At 38.7% G+C, this 14,328-nt stretch overlaps 1 protein-coding gene across 2 annotated transcripts in view; it reads left to right on the top strand.

Annotated features, from left to right (window-relative positions):
* The first annotated feature begins 340 nt into the window (after positions 1–340).
* Positions 341–14,328, top strand: part of Cfap97 (cilia and flagella associated protein 97) — a 29,742-nt gene continuing 15,754 nt past the window's right edge. Inside the window, exons 1-2 of one of the 2 annotated variants that reach the window (XM_070016393.1) lie at positions 341–421; positions 8,849–9,885. In XM_070016393.1, coding sequence (XP_069872494.1) covers positions 8,865–9,885 — 1,021 coding nt within the window. In that variant the 5' untranslated portion in view covers positions 341–421; positions 8,849–8,864. Of the gene's footprint in view, positions 422–446; positions 538–8,848; positions 9,886–14,328 lie in introns of those variants that run through there. The other variant, XM_070016394.1, reaches the window with a different exon arrangement.

Consider the following 14,328-nt stretch of genomic DNA (forward strand, 5'->3'; position numbering starts at 1 on the left):
AACCGACCACTCCAGGTCGGAGAGAGACTGTGAATGTATCCAAGGCCGGCAGGCCGGCAGGCAGGCCTGGGCTGACCTTCCCCTCCCGCGATTGCTCTGTGACGCCGCAGGCAGTAGCGACACGCGCGGACCCCGCCGTCCACCGCTTCCCCGCCGCAGCGTTCGCGACTCCCAGGCTTTCCCTCCTTCCCATTTCGACATCTTCCGTTTCCGGAAGCCGCAGTCTGGTTTACGGAGCTCGGGGGACGCGCGCGCGCGCGCGCCGCCGGGAGCAGGGAGCTTGCCGGGTCTGGGGAGCGCGCAGGCGCGTGTGCGTGCGTACGTGCGTGCGTGCGTGCGTGATAAGGTACGAGCGAAAGCGCGAGCCAGCCGCGAACGCCCCTCGCGGCGTTCCAGGAGCCGTAGCCGCCACGGCTCCCAGGTGAGCGTTGCGCGAGCCCCTCCTTCCTCCCTGCCGCGGTGCGCCCGCCACCCTTCTTCTCCGTTCGGGATCCGTTTCCCGGGTCCGGAGCTCAGGAGCGGCTGTGAGCCGTCGGGGTGGGTACGGGGGAAGCGTGGCGCGGGAGCTCGGGAGGCGGGCCCGCCGTGGTTCCCGGCTGTTTGCCCTGCGACCTCCCAGCCCGGCCCCCCCCCCCCCCCAGCTCGGAGGTGCGGGGGGGGGGGGTAACCAAAACAAAGCTGGAGGAGAACGGCTGTCCTCCCTCGGCACACGTGAGGCGGCGTGCAGTTTGGCTCAGGCGGTTTGCTGCCCGCCTCTGGGTGCTCGAATCCGGAGGACCTGAGGGGCTGCTAGTTTTCTCCTCCTCCTCCCTGCCGGGGTTGGAGGTGGTGGTGACACGGTGGTCGTGCAAAAACTGGTGGTGACTGGGTTTTCCAGTAGGGAGGGGGGCGGGGGGAGGGGGCTCTTCTTGGGAAGTGTGATGTCAGCTGGACAAAAATGACGTCTTTTCTCAAAAAAAAAATTCCAGGGTCTTTTATATATTAATGTGTCATGAAAGCACTAATTTTTCTTTTGCTTTCTCTGCATGAGTTCCAGAGGACGGTCCCAAGTGACTCCCAGGCAGCTTTGGCAAAAACCTACTGTGATCCAGCACCTGAGAGAGGGGTTATTGTGGTCTGACGAACTATTAATTCATTTGATTTTTTTTTTTTTACCCTTTCCCTATGAGGTCTAGAGAGAATCTCTAGACCGTTGTGAAAAACCACTGCTTCTCATACTCTGATGTGAATCGAGCCTAACTCGGAAGTAAATGTTAGCAAAAGAATCGCTTAGTGGATAGTATTGTCAAGATACATTTTCCTGGAAATTGGGTGATAGAGAAGTCTTGAAGTCCTTACCCTAAGCCTTGTCTTTGTAGATATTGTGAATGTAAATTTATACCTGAAAAGTTTCCCAGACACCAGACAGCACACCACCTCTCATGAACTATGGCCACTTAGGGCAGCAGGTGGCTCAGTGCATAACAAAATGTGCATAAAGGAGGTAGTTCTGGCTTGTGTATTTGTGGAAGGGGTGAAGGGACAGGGCAGAAAGCAATAAAAGATGCTAGGTTGGAAACTATTTGTTGGGTCCTAATTAAATGGCCTAGGAAACATGAAAATGAACTAGGCATCAGAAGCTCCCATTCAATAAGGAAAAGGTTGTGGGTTTGAGGTTGGGAGGGGGGTATTGCTTGCTTTTTTAGCCAGGCATTGCTAAGTTACAGAGGCTTATCTCCAGCTCCTGAAACTACAAATAAACCATCTAGAATCCTTTCTGATATCACAGTCCTGAAATGAAAAGTTCTGCCATTTCCTTTCCTTTTTTTATGAGCCCCTTGTGTTTATGACTTAGATTCTAGAAATTTTACTATGTGTCTCCAAAATAGATCATTTAAGAAGTTGCTTTACCAAACAAATGCAACCAGTTTGGGACTGTATACTACTATCCCAGTATGATTTAAGAGCATAATATTTTGGATTCTAAGTTACACTTTGTCCTTTGGTGAGCTAATCTAGTTCCTTTTTCTTTTTTTGGGGGGGGGGATGGGGGGGTCGTGGGGCTTGAACTCTGGGCCCGGGCACTGTCCCTCAGCTCTTCAGCTCAAGGCTAGCGCTCTACCACTTGAGCCACAGTGCCACTTCCAGCTTTTTTCTTTTTGCTTATGTGGTGCTGAGGAATCAAACCCAGGGCCTCATGCATGCAAGGCAAGTGCTCTACCACTGAGCCACCTTCCCAGCCCTCTAGCTCCTTTTTCAAATGAACCTTTTTCTTTCTTTTGAGAGAAGTTCTCGCTATATATCCCTGGTTGGCTTGGATCTCAACATCAGGGGTGTAATACAGCACATCACTCATTTCTTCATTCATACAAGGGCAAAGTATTCCTTGAGTTTTATGACTCCTCTAGGCCTGCATTAGTCCAGTCAAGTTGTAGAAAATTTGTTTCAAGTCTAATTGGGGCACTATGAGGGTAGGGGTTGGGAAAAGTGTCAACACTAACACAGTGTGCCATACGTTATTATAGATTTTTTTACATAGATCTCTTGTAAAATTTTCAAGGATTACTAACAAATTCTTGTTATCTCTCTCTCTCTCTCTCTCTCTCTCTCTCTCTCTCTCTCTCTCTCTCTCTCTCTCTCTCTCTCTCTCTCTCTGTCTCTCTCTCTCTCTGTCTCTCTCTCACACACACACATACACACACACGGAATACTGTGAACATCAAAGTCCAAAATTGCCAATGTCTATACTGGAAAATACTGCTATCTTTGGAAAAGGATTTTAATCATAAGCTCAGTCAATACTTAGTTTGGAATTCAAAAGTCTTCTTACCTAGGGCTATTGGTTTATTTAATTTGTGGTAAAAATATAATTTGTTCCCTTTAGTAGAGGAAAACAGTACATAGCAAATCCATCCAGTAAGATTTATGACAAACTGCAAAACTGATTTTTTTTTTTTAGCAATATGACTAAACAGGTCCCATATGTTCGTGTGTGTGCTGCTCATTGGGGCTTGAATTTATGGCCTGGCATTGGTCCTGAGCTTTGGTGCACAAGGCTAGTGCGCTACCACTTGAGCCACAGCTTCATTTCTAGCATTTGTGTGGTTAGTTGGAGATCAGAGTCTCATAAACCTAACTGCCTGTGCTAATGTCAAACCATGATCCTCAGATCTCAACCTTCTGAGTAGGATTACAGGCATGAGCCACTGGTACCCTTCAACAAGGTCTCATTTTCCTTGTAAAAATTACTACTGGGCCACCAAAAAAATCATAGATGTTATATACATAAATGTAGTTTGATTTTTACATGGTGTTCTACTTTAACAATTAGTGTGATATACTCAAATAATTTGAAGATACATTAAAAATATAATTACAGAGGTATTCATAACCATGAAGTAAAGTTAAAAGGAGTATAATCACAACTCTTATTCTAATTTGGTTTCCAAGGTCAATTATTTCACAAAGAAGTTACTTTTCTAGATGTTGGGAAAAAAAAACTGTCCAACCTTCATTTAGTGGTTATTATTTGTGAACTCTGGTGGACAGAATGGTCATAATCTCTTATCCTCTTTATATTTGTGATACTGATGATCACAGCATCCTGCCGAACTTGTTTTTCCTGTGTCATTCTTCTGCTCATAAATTTATATTCTTAGGGTTCTTTGTTTTTATTTTTTATAGCAATACTGGAGTTTGAACTCATTCTTAGGGCTCTTTGTTTTTATTTTTATAGCAATACTGGAGTTTGAACTCTAGGCCTTGTGCTTACTGAGCAAGCATTCTATCCCTGAGCCATAGTTTAAGGCCTGCAATTTAAAGTCCATCTATAACTATAACTTAATGTCTACCTATGAAGATTATGGCATTGTTTTGTGTCTGTTTGGAGGATTACACAATTATTTTGGTGCAGGGCCTGATACTATCCCAGAACTGCTGTGCTCAAGGCTACCGCGGTACTACTTGAGGCACAGCTCCACTTCCAGCTTTTTGGTGATTAATTGGAGATAAGATCTCATGGATTTTCCTGCCTAAACTGACTTCCAACCACAATCCTCAGATCTCAGCCTCCAGAGTAGCTAGGATTACAGGCTTGAGCCACCAGCACTCAGCTTTAATTCTACTTTGTTACTCAACATTGATTTGAAGATCTTGGATTATCCTTTTTGACCAATGAGAGAGAGAGAGACACACACACACACACACATTTGATTTATCTGTATTGTAGGTATTGAAATTGTTTCTAGCTCATTGCTCTTAAAAACATAACTCTCTGACTGGACATTGATGAAAACGAACTAAGCAACTCAAGGGCAGTGATGGGGGGGAGGGAATGAGAGGGAAAGAGGAAACAGCTAACGCTAAGCAAAAGGAAAGAAATGTCCATACCACCCAATGTGGAAAAAATAATTGTATTGTCAAAGCTCACAGAATTCACAAACTTTGCTGGGCGCCAGTAGCTCACGCCTGTAATCCTAACTACTTAGGAGGCTGAGATCTGAGGATTGCAGTTCAAAGGAAACCAGAAGTGGCGCTGTGGCTCAAGGGTTGAGCTGAAGAGCTGAGGGACAGCACCCAGGCCCAAAGTTCAAGCCCCACAACTGACAAAAAAAAAAAAAAGAAGAATTGACAAACTCTGTATACCACAATAATGACAATTTGTCTCATGAAGGTTAGATTAACTATCACTATCTCACAATACTGAAATTTTTGTAATCACTTAATCACAATAAAAAATTATAAAAACAAAAAACATAGCTCTCTGATAGAAACTCTTTTACATAATATCCAGGGTCACACAGCCAGAAAGTAGCAGAATCCTACTGTAAGTCTATGTATCAATCTTTTCAAATACTAAGTAGACTCATTATTTATTGCCCAAACATTATCACAGTAACAGTAGTGAAAATATTTATTTAAGTGATTGTTAATTTTTCTTCTATCAGGTTAATCCCCTTCACACAAATTTTGCTTATGTATATATTATAAAAACAACTTTATTTTCTTTTTCATGCTAGTATATTATCTAACCAGATTTACAAACTGTTTAGTTAAAGATGATATGATTAACATTAGTAGCCATAAGGTCTCTCTTTCAGCTGCTCAACTCCAATTGTAGTGTAAAAGCTGTTTTTTGAGTTTTCCTTTTGAGTGTTTGCCTGTGACTAGCTAAGCAAGCTTTCTTATAACTAAGCTACACCCCAGGTTCCCTCTTAAAATTTAATTTTGTAATGTAAAGACATTATTTATCTATGCTATACATCTTTGATCTTAATAAGTACTAGACATAAATTTGATAAGCTAATATGTCTTAACTTTTAAGGTGTACTTTCACATATTATGTTTCTGTTTAAATTTTATGCTTAAATTTTATGCTAAAACTTAAAAACCCAACTTGTATTTGGTCAGTGATCACTTAGCTTATAGAAAATATTAAATTTTCTAAGCCAGGCGCTGGTGGCTCACGCCTGTAATCCTAGCTACTCAGGAGGCTGAGATCTGAGGATCGCGGTTCAAAGCCACCCCGGGCAGGAGAGACTGTGAGACTCCTATCTCCAATTAACCACCAGAAAACCGCAAGTGGCGCTATAGCTCAAGTGGTAGAGCACTCGCCTTGAGCTGGAGAGCTGAGGAACAGCGCCCAGGCCCAGAGTTCAAGCCCTACGACCGACAAAAAAAAAAAAGAAAATATTAAATTTTCTGTCAGATGCCAGTGGCCCTCATTTGTAATCCTAGGAACTCAGGAGGCTGAGATCCGAGGATCAAGTATATAATCTATTTGTGTACATATTTAGGTCTATGTACAAATATATATAATGTATATATAACCATTTCCCTGAACATTGTACATCATTTGCAAATCTGTTTATTATCACAGTTTTTTTAATTATATAAACCTCAAATTCCTAACAAGATTCACTCATAAATCTTAATAGGAAATTTTCCTAAGCATTTAGACTTTGCTTATAAACCTAAAAATCCATACTTATTTAATTCAATCATGAAAAATCCATTAAGTATTTAAAAGTAGATTACAGTTTGATTTTTATAAGTCTAAGGACTAAGTTGAGTGTAAGTAGTAGAGTGTTTACCTAGCATGCTGAAAGCTTTGGTTTGATCTTCAGTGCCACAAAAATAAAATTTATAAATCAAGTGTACAAGAGTCTCTTAAAGGCTGACAAATTTTCTTGTAAGTGGTAATAAAATATAATATCATACATATTGAACCTATTTAACTGTCACACCGTTAATACAAGTTGATTTTCCCTTAGATTATGATTCTACTCTGCTTTGCTATAGGATGTCCTGGTTAGTGCAGATTATACATTATATAATCTTTACTGTCCAATTTGCTTTACTGAAATTGGTCCTAATTTGAATATATTAAGTACAGAGTTGCATTGTTGGCTACATGATTCTTGTTGGAGGTATTTATGTCTTTTCACATAACGAATATTCCCTTTGAATGTCATTATGGACTCATGGCTTGCCACAGAATATTTTTTTTTATTACTACATATATATGTGTTGGGATTCATGAGGGTTTTGCCTGCCTGTGTAGTGATACCACTTTAAATGGCTTGATGGTTAATTTAGTTGGATTGATAAATACCTGATATTACTATGACACATTTCTGGGTATGTCTGTGAGGACATTTACAGAGAGAATTAAATAAGGGAGTAAGACATCCTGAATGTGAGCAGAACTATTCTATAGGATGAAATTAAAACAGAAAGCCCACTATAGCCCAGATACTCTTTTCATCTCATTGACCATGAGATGAGCGGCCTCTATCACGTTGCTTCATTTGCTATGTGTGAACTACCCTGGTCTCCCTGCCATGATAAGCTTAAATATCTAAAACCATGAGCCAAAATAAATAATTCCTTTAAATTGCTTCTACCAGGTGTTTTTGTCACAATGACAGAGCTAACACAAATTGAAACCTTTATTTTATTACCACTATTCCAGGAATATTTGAATATTGTGCTTTCTGGCAACAGTAGATGGTCTAGTAAGATGCTTGTTTTTCTTTGCTGGCTTCCAGGGAATCCTGTGCATTTATAGTGGAGAAATCAATCTCTGAACTCAAGATTAGTAATAGATAATGATACACTGCTTCTAAGGCCACTAGTAATTCTAAACATTTTAAAAACTTTAAACTCTATAAAAATAATTCTAGTTTAATTCAAATTGTTTTAGGTATTAAGATTTTAAAAAAAAAAATTGTTTTTTTGGTAAGTCCTGAGGCCTGAACTCTGGGCCTGGGCACTGCTTCTCAGCTCTTTAGCTCAAGGCTACTGCTCTACAACTTAAGCCACAGTGCCACTTCTGGCATTTTTTTGTTTATATGGTTCTGTAGAATTGAACCCAGGTCCTCATGCATGCAAGACAAGCACTCTACCACTGAGCTACTTTCCCAGCCCCATTTAAATATTTAATTATTTTTAAAATAGATTTAAATTAAATATTTTATTATTTAAATAATTGTACCTATAAAATTTATAGGTCAGCTGGGTGCCAGTGGCTCATGCCTGTAAGCCTAGCTACTAAGGAGGCTGAGATCTGAGGATCATGGTTCAAAGCCAACCCAGGAGGAAAGTTCATGAGACTCTTAGAACCAATAAACCACCAGAAAACCGGAAGTGGCGCTGTGGCTCAACTGGTAGAATGCTCCCCTTAAGCTGAAGAGCTGAGGGACAGCACCCAGGCCCAGAGTTCAAGCCCCACAACTGACCAAAAAGAAAATTTATAGGTCAACAAGTAAGTTAAAGTTTACGACAAAAACAGGTCTCTGCCCACTTATTCTACTGTTTAACTTAATATTTAAAAAGTATGCTTTTTTTTCTATTTTTTTATGGTTATTGGCTATCTGCTAGAAAATGTCTCTTATACAAGTCTCCCTTTAAAGCAGTGAGAAATATATACTCTTCTCCTATAATTTTGCCTATGTATTTATATGACAGATTGTGATAATAATCAGAAGTTTGACTCTAAGCTATGTGTACAGTCTATGTAAGCATTAGTTTTTATTCCTCAATGAGAAAGGATGGAACTTTTAATAGAACAAAGTAAGTACTAAAACATAAGATTTTGTTAGTTTCCATTATACTACTGACATTGGAATAACTGATCTTGTGAAATTTTAATACTATATATAATTGTTAATCTTCACTGTCAAGAGATGCCTAGAAATTTGTAAAACACACTTCTGTATGTGCCTGTGAAGGGGGTTTCTAGATATCTGACTTTAAATCATTCATGAATAACTTAATCTTTTGATGGATTAAAATTTTGAATATACTCTTAGGAGGGGTAGGGAAGTAGTGGGAATTGAAATATATGGATTGTTTGGAAGCAGTAGAACATTTTGAGGATCTGTCCTTGAAGGACTTATGTTGTGTGGTCTCTTCTGCCTGTGCTGGGCTTCCTGGTTGCTATTTGGTTCTTGCTGCTGTGTGGTGTCCTCCCTGCTGTAATGACCTGAAACCTGAGAACGTGGATTAAAATAAATCCTTTTTCAAGTTCTTTTGATAAAATATTGTCACCACAGTGAAAAACTGGCTAACTTTAAACTGAATTTCAACTATGAGACAGATTTTTCTTATGGTTCATGTAAATACCCATCTCTGTGACGTGCCTACCTTGATGATCATTCTGAATTTAACTATTAGACTTGTCTCCAATAATTGGTACAATTTTATTTACGCCTAAAGCCCCATCATCAGTTGACTGTGTTTTGTAATGTTTCTCTTTAGCTACTAACCAAATTTCTCAGTTGAGTAAAAATATGTACTTACAGTCTAAAAATGAAAACTATTTGGAAATTACTTTTCAATCTAATAGTTACACTTTACTACTTTTCAGATATATTTTTGCCATCATGGATCGGTTTGGAGATATATCAGAAGGTGAAGTGGACCATTCTTTTTTTGACAGTGACTTTGAAGAAGCAAATAAATGCGAAAATAACTTATTAGTTTTTGACAGACAGAATGATGGTCTTAAAGAGAGAATAGATAAAGATACAGAACATGTACATTTGACATTTGGAATACAAACAAAGGAAAATTACCTTAATGAAAAAGGAAATGAAAGAAAAGCAAAACTTGTTTTAGATGAACACCCTGTAGCAAATGATATACAAATCAAAAGTTCATCATTAACCACTTGTTCGAGATCAAAAAAATTACGTGATACTACAACAGGATATAAAATACACTTGGCCATGCCGAATAGAATTCCTAAAATTGTAAAAGAAGGTGAGGATGATTACTATACAGATGGAGAAGAAAGCAGTGATGATGGGAAAAAACATCTTGTGAGATCAAAGTCAGCTAAACCATCTAATAACTTTAAAAAAAATGTAAATAAAAAGTATTCTAAAGTCAGTTCCTCTTCATCTTTATCTTCCTCATCTTCAGATTCAGGTACAGACTTTTCAGATACTGAAGCTAATGTCCGTAAATCTTCATCAAAGAAACAAATACCTAGTGTAACTGTCTTATCACCAAAACAAAAAAATAAGCCAAGAAAAAAATTAACAGGGACACAATCTTCAAGTAGTAAGCCAAAAATGGGAGACACTGAAGAATCTGAAGATACTGTGACAGATGTTACTCCTTTGTCAACTCCAGACATCAGCCCTGTTCAGTCTTTTGAACTGGGAACATCAAATCACCAAAAAGTAAAAGTTAAAAAACAAGAAAATGTGAACCAAGAAGTTTATGAAGATGTTGAGGTTTTAAAAAAGGATTCCAAATATTTGAAAGCAATCAAAAAAGGAAAAGAAAAACACGTGCCCCATCTTGCCCCAAAGTCACCAGTGTTAGATTCTAATTTAGACCAAAGACACAAACAGAAAGTCTTGCATGACACAATGGACCTGAATCATCTTTTGAAAGGTAATTTTCAACACTTTTATATTAAAAACTAGATACCAAGCTTAAATATACCTTATGAATTTTTGCTGATTAATATGATTTTTATTTTAGATGATTGATAATTTAGCAGTTTTACCCAATATCTTATTTTACCATAAATATCTGGAATGTCAGTTCCATTACCACATAAGATTGGTCGCAAAGTCAATTAACTAGGAATATAACATTTAGACTAATTTTAATGGCCTTGTAGAAGACTCAAAATGCTTACTATTCTTTTTCCTGCCTGGTGCTTTTCTGTCTTCATTTTTAGCCTATCTGCATCAGTTTTCACTTGAGACATTTCAATGTCCAGAGAGTTATTGTCTCTTCCTCTGACTTTTGAACCATTGTAAGGAGACATTCCTAGCTAACTTCCACTTTGTCTCATGCCCAGAATTAAGTTATACTCCTACTCCCATTTTTGTAAGTTGTGGGGCTTGAACTCTGGGCTTGGGCACTGTACCTGTGCTCTTCAGCTCAAGGCCAGCGCTCTACCACTTGAGCCACAGTGCCACTTCTGGTTTTCTAGTGGTTTATTGGAGATAAGAGTCTCACAAACTTTCCTGCCAGAGCTGGTTTTGAACTGCAATCCTCAGATCTCATTCTCCTGAATAGCTAGTATTACAGGCATGAGCCACTGGCGCCTGGCTTCCTACTCCCATTTCTTTTCTTTTTTTTTTTTTTTTTTTTTGGGGGGGGGGTCCAGTCGTGGAGCCTGAACTATAAGCCTGGGCGCTGTCCCTCAGCTATAGAGCTCAAGGCTAGTGCTCTACCACTTGAGCCACAGTGCCTCTTCCAGCTTTTTTCTTTTTGCTTATGTGGTGCTGAGGAATTGAACCCAGGGCCTCATGCATGCAAGGCAAGCGCTCTACCAACTGAGCCACCTTCCCAGCCCCCCTACTCCCATTTCTGATCCAGTTATTGGCAAGGGAAATAAGATTATCCTGAGCCAGTCAGAATCACCCTATATTAACAGTGGGAATTTAGAGAAGAGAGATCTGTATAGAAGTGGAATAGGAAGCCAGGCCCGGGAGGTTCATACCTATAATCTTAGCTACTCAAGAGGCTAATTGCTCAAGAATTGTGGCTCAAAGCTATCCCCAGAATAGCAAGAAGCAGGGCTGAATGCATGGTCCAAGTGGGAGAGCTGGACCAACCTAGAAAGATGTAGCTCTGAGTTCAAACCAGTACCACCCCCCCGCCCCCTAAAAAATGGCAAGTAAGAATATATATGAATTGGTCAACTTTCTCCAACATAATTCCTCAAACTTTAAAGTGCACACAGGTCATTCTTGTAAAAGTTAAGATTCTGGATCAGAAAAACAAAATAGAACCCAATATGCAACTCACGCAATAGCAGTATCAAAACACTAAGCTGTTGGGTTCTATTGGGAATACAGGAAGTCATCTCTCACTATGCTTATCTATCCCATCTCTGAAACTTATCTGGATATAAGAAAATCTATTTTAAATTGTAAAATTCTTGATTCCTTTTTCTCACCTATAATTAAAATAGGAAAATTTTCAACATAGAGCTGAGCTGAATTGAGGCATGCCTCATTCTGCACAGTAGAGAACCCTGCTCTGAGAGACTTACCAGTAAATGGTGCTCAGGCTTTTTAAGGTACTGGAACAAAGGTGGCTTTTTGCCAATTGGGACATTTTCTGTTGGAATACATAAGCCCACCTAGCATTCTTTATAATGAAGCATTTTAAGCATTAAAGTCACTATCAGCACATTGTATAAGGTATGTCTTTAGTTATTCATATTTGACATACCCAATAAAGTTCTCCAGTTCCAATATTTTTTTCCTAATATTTTTTGTATCTTTTCCTATATAACTAAACATGGTCGTGGTCATGGTAGATGGACATGATTGCATATCCAGGCTTGTGCTTTTTCTACATTTTATGATACATTTTATCACTTTCAACTTTATTTTTTTTTTTTCAAGTGTAGAGCATTTTCTTTTTTTTTTTTTTTTTTTTTTTTGAGAATTTTTTTTTTTTATTGTAAAGATACTATACAGAGGGTTACAGTTACATGAGTGAGGTAATGAGTACACTTCCACTTCCTCTTGAACATTGTTACCCCCTCCATTGTTTTCCCCCTACCATCATCCCCTCCCTCCCTCCCTTCCCCAAGGTTCTTTTTTTTTTTTTTTTTTTTGATTGTGATTAAGACTTTCAACTTTATTACTTTGAGTTTTTCTAGGCTTAGCTTCCTTGGCTCACCAGTTTTTTTTTCAAGGCTCTGTTTCATTTTCTTTTTTTTTGTTTGTTTGTCATGGGGCTTGAACTCTGGGCTTGGGCACTGTTCCTGCACTCTTCAACTCAAGGCCAGCGCTCTGCTGCTTGAGCCACAGCACCACTTCTGGTTTTCTAGTGGTTTATTGGAGATAAGAGTCTCATGGACTTTCCTGCCCGGGCTGGCTTTGAACCGCAATCCTCAGATCTCATCCTCCTGAGTAGCTAGGATTATAGACATGAGCCTCTGGCACCCGGCTCTGTTTCATTTTCTTAAAAGATAAATCCTGTTAATATGGGGGAGGTGATAATGTATGATATGCTCTTAATATGGGGGAGGTGATAATGTATGATATGCTTAATTTTTCTTTAATCATAACATGATCCTATCAATGAATAGCTGAGGTAGAAACTCAGAACACATTCAACGTTCTCTCAATTTAAGCATTTTCACTGGCTTACTCATAGAGATTCATTTAAAGAGTTTATTGACTCCAGTAGTGAATTTGGGGTAAAAAGATTTACAACAGGTTGTTAAAGCAGATATTAGGCAAGTGTTCAGCTAGGAATGCCTGTGTTGGTAACAGTGTTAAAAGCACTATTTAAATTAAAAAACTTACTGTTAAATATAAATTTGAACATAAAATAATAAGCTCTTGAAGCAGAAAATAATAAAAGAATGCAAGTGTGGTCCAGAATGGTGTGATAATACTGTATTAGATACTTATATAGCAAAGTAGAGAAAGTTGTGAAAGTTAAAGCAGAATTGTTTAGGCTTTTTGTTGTTCCCTATGACTATCAACTAGCAAGTAACTCTCCTGAATTCCTGATTCTTCATTTGTAAGATAGTTGTTTTAGGTTGTTAGGATCCATTCTAGATTCAAAGTTCTGGGTGCGTCTGTGAGAAATATTAGAAAAAGGGAAGAATAATGTAGACTGGCTATTAGATATGTGGTGTTAAAGTGAACTTTGAAAGATTAGTACAATTTCTCTGTATCCAGCCTCTTTTAGACCCAGTGAGAAGGTTGACTTGGGAATTTTTCATCCCCATCCCAAATGTGCTTTTGCTATATAAATGTTGAAAAAAATGTGATTGGAGTTAGGTCTTTCACATTGAGCCATAAAATCATTGAATAAGCATTGAAGGCTTTATAAAATGGAATAGTAACAGAATTTTGATGCCTAGTTATGATGTGAGTGACATTTACAAAATTCTGAAGTTGATAAGACTGAATTTGAAGGTATGTTTCATATTTTGTATATGTAAAATTAGGTCAGTTTAGGAAGAATCTTTCAGGACAAAATAAATTTTATCACTTTGATTAAGAATGAAATAACTGGAATGTATTTTGAGAAGGCAAATGAATATAAGAAATGGGACAAAGCAAGCATGGATGAGGAAAGAAACTGATTAATTCACTGGTTAGTTTATTAGTTTTTTCTAACTTCCTGTAGGGGAGGAATGAAGTAGGTACTTTGTGGAAGAGGAAATATACAAACCTTGTTATTCTCCAAAATGTGAAGGAGATGCCTGTGATGAGATCAGCATATCCTACCTGGCAGCACATTTGATCCATTCCCTGGCAAATTGTAGGAAATATTAATACCCTCAACACACAGCCAAGTGTTATCAAACATTTGTGAAACATTAGCTAAAAACAACAGAGAAGACCCAATTTTCCTTATTCTTATAAAGTACATAATATTGGAATTGTTGAAAACAGCTCAATGATTTCAGAAAGGCTCTGGAAGGACAAAACTGTTTTCACCAATAAAACTATGCTTAACTAGCCTTTACATTTCCCTTCCCTATGTATTGTGAAGTAAAATGTGCTCAATGATCAACACAACAGTGCAGAGCAGCTATGAGAATCAAGCTTTCACTAAACTAAATTTTTTTTTTTTTTTGATCCGGTTGTGGGGCCTGAACTCTAGGCCTGAGCACTGTCCCTCAGCTCTTCAGCTCAAGGCTAGTGCACTACCACTTGAGCCACAGCTCCACTTCCAGTTTTTTCTTTTTTTTGCTTATGTGGTGCTGAGGAATCGAACCCAGGGCCTCAGGCATGCAAGGCAAGTGCTCTACCCCTGAGCCAACTTCCCAGCCCTAAACTAAATATTTTTAAAACCTACAAAAAAGGGTTACTATAATAATGCATATTGGTTTAGTTAACATCA

This window comes from Dipodomys merriami, unplaced genomic scaffold (genome assembly GCF_024711535.1).
Source record: "Dipodomys merriami isolate MVZ:Mamm:240054 unplaced genomic scaffold, mDipMer1.0.p SCAF_12, whole genome shotgun sequence".
Taxonomy (NCBI): domain Eukaryota; kingdom Metazoa; phylum Chordata; class Mammalia; order Rodentia; family Heteromyidae; genus Dipodomys; species Dipodomys merriami.